At 45.1% G+C, this 12,289-nt stretch overlaps 1 protein-coding gene across 4 annotated transcripts in view; it reads right to left on the bottom strand.

Moving 5' to 3' along the window:
* The window catches only part of depdc5 (DEP domain containing 5, GATOR1 subcomplex subunit), a 34,507-nt gene that overhangs the window by 3,299 nt on the left and 18,919 nt on the right, over positions 1 to 12,289 (bottom strand). For 3 of the 4 annotated variants that reach the window (XM_080847971.1, XM_080847974.1, XM_080847972.1), the window contains 13 exons: positions 11,809 to 11,992; positions 11,124 to 11,287; positions 10,570 to 10,690; positions 8,753 to 8,920; positions 8,263 to 8,479; positions 7,739 to 7,866; positions 7,382 to 7,493; positions 6,714 to 6,776; positions 6,099 to 6,232; positions 5,055 to 5,135; positions 4,729 to 4,861; positions 3,964 to 4,072; positions 2,610 to 2,849 (listed from right to left, as the gene is read on the bottom strand). In XM_080847971.1, coding sequence (XP_080704097.1) covers positions 2,610 to 2,849; positions 3,964 to 4,072; positions 4,729 to 4,861; positions 5,055 to 5,135; positions 6,099 to 6,232; positions 6,714 to 6,776; positions 7,382 to 7,493; positions 7,739 to 7,866; positions 8,263 to 8,479; positions 8,753 to 8,920; positions 10,570 to 10,690; positions 11,124 to 11,287; positions 11,809 to 11,992 — 1,854 coding nt within the window. The remainder of the gene's footprint in view (positions 1 to 2,609; positions 2,850 to 3,963; positions 4,073 to 4,728; positions 4,862 to 5,054; positions 5,136 to 6,098; positions 6,233 to 6,713; positions 6,777 to 7,381; positions 7,494 to 7,738; positions 7,867 to 8,262; positions 8,480 to 8,752; positions 8,921 to 10,569; positions 10,691 to 11,123; positions 11,288 to 11,808; positions 11,993 to 12,289) is intronic. The other variant, XM_080847973.1, reaches the window with a different exon arrangement.

The following is a 12,289-nucleotide window of genomic DNA, read 5'->3' as shown; positions in this document are numbered from 1 at the left end:
CAACCACATTATCTCTAAACTTTTGGGTCCCTCCCATGACCAGAGTAAGGGATATGAAACACTAGCTACAGGTGTGCCTGGACGTGCCGGTGCAATCAAAAATCAAAAGCTGGCACTCCCAGATGGGGTGTCGTGACAGGCCTGAGCTGGAAGGTGGCCCCCTGAAGACAGCTGCTTATGTTAGTCCACAGCAACGACCATTCTGTGAAATCCCCCTTGAAATCTATGATTTCGTGCAGGAGACCACAATGTTGCTAGGCAACAGTAAACAAAACCTGTAGCTTGTTATCGACACAATATATAAAACGGATAGGAGGAAAATAATCTGAATAATGATTAAAGTGTAAAAAAAAAACAGTTATGGTTGATTTTCAGATCATTTCTGCTTTGGTTCTTGCACACCTTATATCCCACAGGCACACCCAAATTAATATTGCTGGCTACGCTACTGATAAGAAATGAATCAATTCTTCCAGGTCACAAAGCCGGACATAACCTGCTGCAGCAGCAACCCCATTGTATCCCCATGTCCTCTACTGTAATGTATGTTAAGAGCTCTTAAACACAAGGTGATATGAAATGTGCTTGAACAGCAAGTCCGAGTCCAAGAGCCAACAAATCAGCCACAAGACCGAAGCCTGCTAATGCTTCCGCTGTCATCGTGCCAAACCTGGCTAGAGTGACTATCCATGTCCTGAACACCAGAGAGATTCTGTCCATCCAGTGTACCACAGTGAAGCTCAACGCTCACTAGTGCTAGTTTAGCTTCACCACTGAAACACCTAACTGGCCTTTCATGTGCATTGCTTCAATTTGAATCAGAGCAAGTTTAAAGTCATGCAAGCTCATAGTTATGGTACAGTTAGTCCAGGAATGCAGGGAAAGTGAGTAAAGCAAAGTGCCCGTGACTAAACCTCAAAGATAAATGAAGCTAGCTTGAGGACATGTGAGTTTGAGCATATGTGAAGCTGTTGGCTAACTGCTCATTTTAAGAGCTTTGAGAGGGCTTTCACCCTTAAGCTGGCATAGGAGAGAGAGGGCGGGCATGAGTAGGGACGAGCCTACACCACTGCACTACTGTACCACAGCCGCGACATCTACCACAACATGCACTATAATACGCACCAATCATGCGACTCCATGGTGACTTCTGACAAGAAGCCTGGGTCAATCAGGAGCTCTGCCGGTGCAGTGAGTCACCACACCGATAGAAGTTCTCTGATTGGACGTTCAAGACACTATCACACAGGTTAGTGCTCTGATTGGAGGATTTACAAACAGCATCACACCAATTAGTCCTCTGATTGGTCGGATGTGGATTCTATCAAACCGGTCATGCTCAGGCAGGGAGTTTCATGCCACCACACATTTACAGAGAGCCTACGTCTAGGTGAGGGGTATATCTACTACTACTGATGCTGGTGGCGTTCACATAGGAAGTGGGAGGAGCAAAAATCTCCAAGCCCAGGTGGTTAAGTCATTCCATCTCACATTTAACCATAAATATGAAAAGACCTTACATTTTCATATTCACATTTTGAGATACTTTGAATGGTATTGTTCACAGATATAAAGTAAACGGTGGGGAAAAAATCTTACAAAAAGAATAACCAAACCTTTAATCTTTGACAATCAAAGGCAAAGTCCATAAAGATTATCTCTTTAGTCGAATGTCAGATGGAATGACCTGCATGTCTGGACAAAGACAGGACTAGCTGATGACCGTATCCCTTCATAGGTTATTCAACATTGGGTCCAGTCTAAGGAAATAAGAGTTCCAAGGCACTTGGGGAATCAGTGCTTTGGTGCCACACTGGAGTCAGAGAGAGATGACAGATGAGACCAGATTACCTGCATTAAATTGAGCTCATTAGTGAAGTCTTGTCACCAGGTCAGATTTAGAGTGTATGGAAACGACCACAGGAGCACAGCGGTTCAACTTAAATGTTTAGAAGTGTCTTCACATTAAACAGAGCAAATGGTGCTGATGTTAGTTTGTTTTACTGACTGACTATGACCTAAAAGAGAGAGAGAGTAAAGATTTGCCAGTATAGTGTACTATGGCAAGTGTATGAGCGTGAGAGTAAGTGTCGGTTTTACTGGACCTTCAGGCATATCTTACTACACAGAAATTCTACAGTTAACAAGCAAAGTAGTTAACTATTGAGAGCGACTATGCTAATGGTGAGCCAGTGCTTTATTAGTCAGTAATGAGGTGAACTGTAAGTGTTTTCTGTAAGTGTTAGTATGTTTTTTTCTTTTCTTATAGTAATACACTGACTTATATCACTGGAAAACTCAAATATGGCATATGGCATGTACCATGACATGTATCCAACATGGCTTTGTTAGTCTCATGACGAGAGAGAGCTCAAATGAACTGTTACCATGGTTACTCATTGTGAACTTGTTTGTAACTCGCGTGTGACTCATTTTGGCTGCTGGTTGCCATGCTACATGCATGACTCCGTGTGGCACCATCTCTTGGCTCTTCTCCTTGAGGGGGGGCGGGGGATTTGTGTGGCATGCCAAATGGGGATGTAGGAGGGATCTAACCTAGCTAATGAGTGGGTGGGCCTTGTACTAAGCGGCGGGGCCGGCTGTTGTACCTAGCAGTGCGGCGGCCTGGCTGCGTCCTCCGAAGCTGCGGCTGAAAGAGCTGTGCCTACTTGCGTACGACGCCGGGCGGCTAGGGAGCCACGGCAACAGGAATGCGGGCAGGTCGCAGGGGCGCCGCTCCTCCAGGACGAACGCCACCTCAAACCACTTCCTCTGGAACAGCGCAAAGTCCTCTAGCACCGCCGTCGACCACACACCCGCTCCTGAAGGGGGCAGCTGGGTGGACGGGGCTGAGACCGGAGGGAGATAGAGACAGCAAAAAAGAGAGAGTGAGAGATAGTGTGTATATGATTAATAATAGATTATTTAATATCATTATTATTATTGTTATTAATGTGTATATTATCATTAGTCTTCTTACTAGTATATCATTCTTATTGATATAATGAATTGATATATAACAGATATTTTATCCAAGACATTGCATTATTGGGTTTAAATATGTTTGCTTAGGCAACACTGCTTTGAAACAGTCAAAGACTGCTCATTTGAGATTAATTTAAGTCAGATAAATGAGAGGGAGGAAGGGACAAAGACAGAGAGAGAACAAGAGGGATACAGGGGGACAGAGAGAGACACACACACACATAATCAGGAAGGGGAAGAGAGTGTGAAGGTTGTGTGTGTGTGTGTGTGTGTGTGTGTGTGTGTGTGTGTGTGTGTGTGTGTAAAATCTCACAACTACAACTCAGTTTCAACATCCTTCTCTGCCACACAAAGGTACGCATGGCGTCTCCTGAGGCGTGTGCTATCAGACCCTTGCACGTTGCTTTATTGAGTTTAAAATGTTTGCTTTGCCAACATTGCTTTGAAACAGTCATGCTAATAAAGCTCATTTTAATTGAAGTGAGCAAGAGAGACACCCAGAGGGACAAAAAAAGAGAGAGCTAGAAGATACAGGGGTGGAACAGAGCGAGAGAGAGAGGGAGAGGGAGAGAGAGAGAGAGAGAGAAAGACAAGGTGGGATAGAGAAGGGGGGCAGAGAAGGGCAGAAAGAGAGAGCAAGATACACACAAAGGGGGCAGAGTGAGACAGAGTGAGACAGAGGGAGAGAGAGAGACAGAGAGAGACCAGTGTTATGTGTCAAGGGACTGGAATGTAGTGACTGTGTGCTGGAATATGTGTGTCATGGATGGAGTGAGAATATATGCGTGAGTGTGATGAGAAGTGATGGGTTCATTTGTGTGTGACAAAACAAAAACATTAAATTAATTTAAAGAATATTTGTGAGTAGCGAGCATATCTAGGTGTCTGTTTCTGAGTGTGAGGACTAGATATTTGTGTGTTTGTGTTTGTGTGTGTGTTTGTGTGTGTGTGTGTGTGTGTGTTTGTGTAAAATCTCACCCCTCTCTCCATCCTTATCTGTCACTATCCTGTAGAAGTAGAACCCGTACACGAAGGTACGCATGGCGTCTCCTGAGGCGTGTGCTATCACACCCTCATCCAGCATTTTCTGCAAACACACAGGCACACACACATTCATATATACACCCACACACATTTATACATTAACAAATACCCCTCTCACACACTCATAAAAACCGCCACGCACATAAACAGACAGAGATGCACATGTTCAGACATTAGAAAACACACACAAACCCACACAGATACACCGAGAGAGAATAAATACATCATTTCCCTTGTTTCATATTAAACTCATTGAGTGCAGAGACGCAGAATAAGCACACGGTCCTCCATCCTACAACTGAACTCACTGAGTAGAATGAAATCAATGGACAGTGGCAGGGGATCTGTGTAAATGTCAGGTGGGTTAAATAAAGTAAATATGAGTCCATACTGAGCTTGGCTGGGCACTGCCTTTTAAGAAGTCCTTCTCACTGTTCTGGTTTCCATTCCACAACCTTTCCTGTGCTGCCCAAACAGCCACTATTGTATTGTATACTCACACTCTACTGCGCACACACACACACACACACACACACACACACACACACACACACACACACACACACACACACACACACACACCCGCACGCACACGCACACGCACACGCACACGCACACTGACGTCTTGCGATTTCAGACATACACAATCATTCATGCAAATACACACACACAAGCACACAGACACTCTCGCTCACTAACCTGCATTATGTCGACAGCCATACCCTGTGTGTCCACCCCCTCCACAGTGCTGACAAGCCAGTGCACCACCTCAGCACTGATGAAGGTGTTGGGGGGAAGGCCCTTCTGTTCTGGCAAGAGCTGCACTCCAGTGCTGTAAGACACACACACACACACACATCACATACAGCACACACACATCACACACAAACACACATCACATACACACACACAGACACACAGACACACAAACACACAAACACACACACACACAAACACAGAACCAACACTGACAACAGAATTAGAACTAAGAGAGAGCAGGACTAGAACAGAGAACAGCATCTCACGTGGGGTGCTTGATGGCCTCCAGAATCTCCAGGAGCGTTGAAGAGGAGGAGAGAGTGAGCACCCCTGACCCGCCGAGGCCACTGCAGGGAGAAACATGGAGACAAACGCTTTCTTTACCACTCTCATTTACAATGGGTTTAATCTCACCACACAAACATCAACTTTACCTCTGTCATTCACAATGGGTTTAATCTCACCACACAAACATCAACTTTACCTCTGTCATTCACAATGGGTTTAATCTCACCACACAAACATCAACTTTACCTCTGTCATTCACAATGGGTTTAATCTCACCACACAAACATCAACTTTACCTCTGTCATTCACAATGGGTTTAATCTCACCACACAAACATCAACTTTACCTCTGTCATTCACAATGGGTTTAATCTCACCACACAAACATCAACTTTATCACTCTCATTCACAATGGGTTTAATCTCACCACACAAACATCAACTTTACCACTCTCATTCACAATGGGTTTAATCTCACCACACAAACATCAACTTTACCACTCTCATTCACAATGGGTTTAATCTCACCACACAAACATCAACTTTCCTCTCTCATTCACAATGGATTTAATCTCACCACACAAACATCAACTTTACCTCTCTCATTCACAATGGGTTTAATCTCACCACACAAACATCAACTTTCCTCTCTCATTCACAATGGGTTTAATCTCACCACACAAACATCAACAAATGCATGAATTCAACTACACCCCTCCACTATATATGGAAAATGACTTTATCTAGGAAGCAAAACAGTTGGCAGATAAGACACAGCTGGCCATTAGCTGTCTCTGTCTGACACATGTCAGTTAAGTCATGCTTGTTTTGATATAAGAGGGGGGTGCTACCCAAATCAGTCACCGAAGCACAGTCAATTAAAGATGAAATCTTAATGTATGTATTAACACAAGATGTGAGCAGCCGGGGCTGAAGCTAAACCTTTAAGAGAGTAGACCTCTATGAGTGAGGTTTTGGGAATCTCTGAAGACGGACATTTTCCAGATAAACGGGATTCACTCACCTGGTTTCCGTGGAAACTCCAGAGGCTGCGTCTCCACCGGACTGAGTGCCAGCACCAGCACCAGCTGATTGGTTGGCTGCTTTGTCAGTGGGCCCAGATTCAGCAACACTGGCTGCTGGTTGGTCAGCTGGCATCTGTAGGAGCCAATAAAGTAAATGCTAATCAGAGCACAACATTTTCTGTAAGAGTTTACACCGCTAGACAGAGTGTGTCATACAGCATATGTCAATATGTCATGATCAAAGTATTTAAAAAGGAAAACACATTATTTATTCATGGTATACACAGAAGTAAATCATTTATGTTTAATTAATATATGAGGATACACAAATATTAACATTTAATGCATAATTAATGTAAGAGCCTACACACAAACACACAGTCAGATACCTGATATCAAAGATTTTAGCATGCAAGCAAACACACACAATCTCAGGACACAGAGAGAGGCACAGAAATGATATATGTAGGGAACGAATATCAATGATGAACAATGGGTTAACTGTAACCATGGCTGTATGGTTGCTGGGGAGACTTCTGCTAGCCTACGTGACAAAAACACATAAATGCAGCTCAGCCTGTGGCGCCCTCCGGTGGCCAGAGAGCAGAACTGACCTGAGAGTGATAGATGTATGAGGAGCGAGGGCTCCGGATAAAATCCAGAAGGAAGCCGGCATCCTGTCAGCAAGGAAGACGGTAGAAAAGGCAGGAAAAGAACAGAAGACAAGAAAGGGAAGGAAAAGGAAAAGGATAAAGATGGAGGTCAAAAAGAGAGGGAGGTAGAGAGACCGAGATGGAGAGAGAGGAAGAATACAAAGCCAGCACCATAAAGAGGGAGGTAACGTTGACAACAGACAATTAAAGATATGTTGGTTTAAAATAAAACCCCTTCAATTTCACCACATAGAGATTCAGTCAAGCAAAATGCTAAGGTTTTAAATTGTTTCTGATGCTAAATTGCTTGAGTGAATTCCCCTCACAGGTTACCGATTCCTGTTTAAACGTGTTTATCTGCAGACAAAGAGCAACACAGACAGCACAGCTTTAAGCACCCAGCACCCAGTTACAGAATTACACACACACACACACACACACACACACACACACACACACACACACACACACACACACACACACACACACACACACACACACACACACAGCTGAGATTTCCCACACACTCTCATAAACAGCAGCACATACGGACAGAGTTTTGCACAGACACACGGACACGCCGGCACCTGTCGGCCTTCTCACACACCAGGAGAGGGCAGTCACCTCACCTTACGGGGGCTATCGACATAGGTGGTAGTCGTAGCAACGGTAGAGGCCTCACTGAGGGGCCCAGCCGCCTTGGCACCATGTTGGGCAGCAGCCTGCTGTTCCTCTAGAGTCCTACAGAGAGGAAACATATCATCAATGTCATCTGTTTAAGTCCATGTCAAGCAAAGCTGACTGGACAGTGTGGGTCAGGTGTCAGTCCTTCAAATGATTTTTAACATCATTTAATCTGCTAGTAGCATAACCAGCCCAGATAGACACGTTCAGAGCAGTAGGGAGAGGTTGTCCGGGTCACACTGCACACATAGCTGGAGGGAGCATTGTTCAGTATTTCTTCCAGTGGTCTTCTGTGCACTTACTTCTGTGTCTGATCTAGCTCCAGTAGTGCTGAGAGAGCCGAAGTTCCCTTTTTGGGGAGCGCTATGGGCTCAGGGGGGTAGGCGGAGAGTGGACCTGTTACCTGGAGGCCCTTCATGCCAGCTCCTTTCTGTAAGCAGAAGAGAGAGAGAGGCCGTATAGAAAGGACATTTCATGAGTTGATTCAATGATGGTAGAAAGTATGGTGCATTATGAGTTGACCTAACCAACTATGCATTGTATTACAGCATGTGTTCCCAAAAAGCTAGACAATTCAGGCAACATTGATTAGTGGCAATCAGAGCGAGAGCAATTCTGTGTGTGAATTCGAACACCATATAACCTTTTCATACCCCCAAAATTATGAAGGTTAAAAACACCAAGGGGCACATGCTACATATCTTCCTTACTTCTCTGGACTTAAAAAAAAAAAAAAAAAACATTCAATATATAAATCAGTTAGTGTTGGCTCATGAGCCACTCAAGTTCTTTCTGTGGAAAAGCAGAGATCCTCTCCCCGTCCTACCCTGATGATGCGGTCGGAGCGGTGTTTGCGCCGGATGCGGTTCAGCCCTTCAAGGAAGCGGATGAAGCCGTCCAGTGGCGCCCAATCGGAGCCCGGCACCCCAAAGCCCTCGCCGTACACGTCCCAGTGGCCGTCGCCGTCGGCAACACGCCTAGCCCCTGCCCCGGCTGGGAGCAGTAGGAAGCGTGTGCGCCAGAACTTCAGCGAGTCAATCAGACTGGGAGTAGATAGTAAATTGAAGTCAAAGTCACAAGTAAAAGCATACCAAGGGTAAAAGCATGCCAAGGGTAAAAGCATACCAAGGGTAAAAGCATGCCAAGGGCAAAAGCATAGCAAATAAGCATATCTAAACAGAGAGGGATAGGTGCAGAGATTTGTATCTGCTAACACTAGCACTGAAAGCACTAGAAACTCCTTCTAAAAAATTCAAGGTGCTAGCGCCATTCATCCTTCCATCCTTCCATCCATCCCTCCCTCCCTTTCTCCATACCTGAAGTCCTCTGATCCAGCGGAGCAGATGTACTGGTCCAGGTAGTTCCACTTGTACTCCTCCAGCCTCTCGTGGCTGAACTCCACCCAACAGGACAGGAAGTGGGCTTCAGCATGAGGAGGGCACAAGCTGTAGCTGTACTGGATCTGCGCCGACTCATACGGGTACCTACCCACAATCCCCCAAACAGGAAGTGATACTGAACAACAACTCGCATGTCAAAAAAGAAAGGGTTCAACAATGAGGCTTAAAAGCTTCTCAGCTGTCCGAAGAACAGGGGCCGTATTCACAAAGCTTTTTATCTTACCACTAAGAGTGCTCCTAACTCGCGCTAAAACATTTTACGTAGGAGCAATTTCTTAAAAGTGATTCACAACGCCTCTGAGACCTACTCATACTAAGGATAATACAAACTCCTAAGCTTAAGATAAAAGCACCGTTGCTATGGATGACGTCGATTCTCATGCACGAGTTTAGAAGGGCTGAGGACGGTGATTGGTTGTTGACAGGCTCTCTCATTAAAAACTCATTTGTGACGTCCCTCTAACAATCCCACTATATCAACTGAAAATAAGACAATAACCTAGGCTTCAAATTAAGTCATATTAAATAGTTATGGGCAGTGCAGTTTGCAGAATGCACACGCATGATGACAAGTTTTTGCATTCAACGGGAATGACACTTTGCACGTTAAGAGAAATAGAAAGCGATCAATATAAAATATGGCAATTGCATGTAATCAAGGCAGTAATAATTAAAGCACCCAGCAAACTGTTAGGCTACTATATTTCCAGCCCTTGACCACTTCAAATACCAGCACATACGGCACTTCAAGCCCTCCAATCTTAATTGATCAAAGCGAAACCAACGTGAAACGTAGCCTAAGCGAAAGCCTACTGGTCCCAGGACCAATAGCCACTGTCACCCCAGCGGCATCCAGCTGGTAAGTTCTCAAAAACCTGCTGCAGACCGCTCTCCGTTGAAATGCACGAGTCATCGGTACATCCAGGCCACGGTGGACGAAAACGTCCTCATCTTTTGATGGGGCAATTATTGTAATGTGTGTCCCGTCACTGGATATTCCTGCGATCGCCATGGAATTTACTTTGATCTTGTGTAATAGGCGGATGATGTGGGGTCTACAGTGCGTTGATAGTTTGATGAATTAAACGGCTGAGTGATGATTCCCAGTGTCGTCATTTGCGTTTTCCGCGAAGCCAAATAGGCTATCTTTATGTTTCCAAACATTTCACTTCGGGACACATCGTTGTTTAAAGGCGTCATTGCATCCCGCGCTAATTCTACGACAATATTAATACCTTCACGGTTTAAGCAATGTCTTTTATCAATTCCAAGTCGGCTGCAGCCATCTTACGATTTTTTGTGAATAAGTCTTAGTGACTTAGGAGTCCTCATGAGGAGTTTTAAGCTGTCTTAGACTTAGGTGCTACTTTTAGGGATAAAATACTTTGTGAATTGCTCTTAGTAAAAAAAAATAGGAGTCCTAAATTTAAGACTGACACGCCCATTATTTTTAGGAGTTTCTCCTAAATTCGCCACTTATGAGCTACTTTTAGCCCTAAGATTCTTTGTGAATACGGCCCTAGATGTATAATTCTTTGCGCTTGTGGTTATGGAGTCTCATACTCTCTTAATGTAACCTGCTCAAACCCTGACTTAATAAACCAGCTGCCCTCTAATAACCCCTAACTATGGCATGCCACAGGCCCCACAGGATGGACAGAAGTGAGACTATCAATGAGGAGAGTTTGCTTTGAGAGAGGATGGTTTGGTGTGGTGTGGTGTGGCAAACTGACTTGGGCAGGTAGCGCGTGACGGTGATGATCTTGTCCTTCAGGCAAACTTTGTGGAAGGTGCGGCCCATGCTGAGCCAGTATATACTCTCCTCCTCCTCAGGCCTCCGCCGTGATACCAGACCTAAGAACACACACACACACACACAAACACTGTCATCGGTTTTACATTTGACATAATCCTATCTATTTTAAATTGAGGCTATGAGACACTTGAGTATGCACAGAACTAAACTAAACTGAACTAAGCTGCTATGTATGAGTCTCTTGGCCCTTTTCTTATTGACGAGCAGTGAGCAAAGCAACGAGCAATGTGCAAGTCCTCCACCCATTAACTAAAGCTAATTAAACAGTACAGTACAGTAAGTTTGCTAATTTAGTACTATGAACAAACCACAGGCTTTAGTTCATACGCGATGGACTTTGCTTGTTGCTGCGCTCGTTGCCCGACAATTAAATGAGCCCGCCATATGTATGATACATTTGATTGTGAGAGTACTTATGTATGTTGATGTCTTTATGTGTGTGTGTGTGTGTGTGTGTAGAGCTCAGGTGACCTCTAGAGTAGAGCGGGCTGCTGCTGAGGGGCGGGGCAGCAGAGGGCGGAGCCTGTTTCCTGGCGTTTGGTTGGACGATGATCTGGTAGCCCTGCATGAGTCTCTGGCAGATGAACTCCTCGAACACTTGAGGCGCCGTCATCACCGGAGCGTCCTCATCGCGCCTGCACACCACAGCCACAGGAGGGCGACGACACACAAACACCATTCACAGCACACAGGACATGTAGGAAGGCAAACCTGACATGTCACTATCAGTCCTTTGTAGACAGATATCTGTCTAATGTGTCCTCAGGCATATTTGTAGAACAAGTAAAATAGCTATTATAGATAACTTTATAATAGATATCTGGGCCCAGACTGCAATGGCACCAAACACTGTGCATGTGTGTGTGTGTGTGTGTGTGTGTGTGTGTGTGTATGTATGTGTTTTATGATTGCAATGTGGGTGCATATTTGTGTGTACTATATGTGTGCAATGTGTGCTGTTTGAACTGTACATGTGTGTGTCCCTTTCTAGGTGCGTGTGTTTTTATAAAACAGGTGCTTGTACTAGATGTGTGGGTGTATCTGTCCAGGAGATTGCGTGTCTTTGCGAGCGTTTGCTGGTACTGTATGTGTGTGTGTACCTGTCTAGGTGTGTGTGTGTGTGTGTGTGTGTGTGTGTGTGTTTGTGTGTGTGTACCTGTCCAGTTCTGTATGTGGCAGCAGGTCGTAGCAGCCCTCGGTATAGTCGTTCTGGAGCGACTGTTTGTCAGGGAAGTAGTCGGTGGTAAGGGGCAGGCATGCGGGTGTGGTCAGAGACTTCCAGTCCACCCCCACCGTGCAGCAGAAACTGGGCACTGTCGGGGGGGCAGACAGCAGCAGGGCTTCACACACACCACACACACGCACACACGGAGAGCCCAAGAACACACATATGCACACACACACACACACATGGAGAGCCCAAGAACACACACATAGAGACACACACACACATAGACACACACACAGACACACACACACACACATACACAAGCCCAAATACACACACAGGGAGACCCCCAAAACACAAAAGCCCAAATACACACACAAAACCAAACCACAAAAACACACACACACACACACACACCAGAAAACCGACCGATACCAAAAAGCACATTCACGCAACAACAGGACAGAAA

The sequence above is a fragment of the Sprattus sprattus genome (genome assembly GCF_963457725.1).
Source record: "Sprattus sprattus genome assembly, chromosome: 11".
Lineage (NCBI taxonomy): Eukaryota > Metazoa > Chordata > Actinopteri > Clupeiformes > Clupeidae > Sprattus > Sprattus sprattus.
This window is presented reverse-complemented; position numbering and strand designations above follow the sequence as displayed.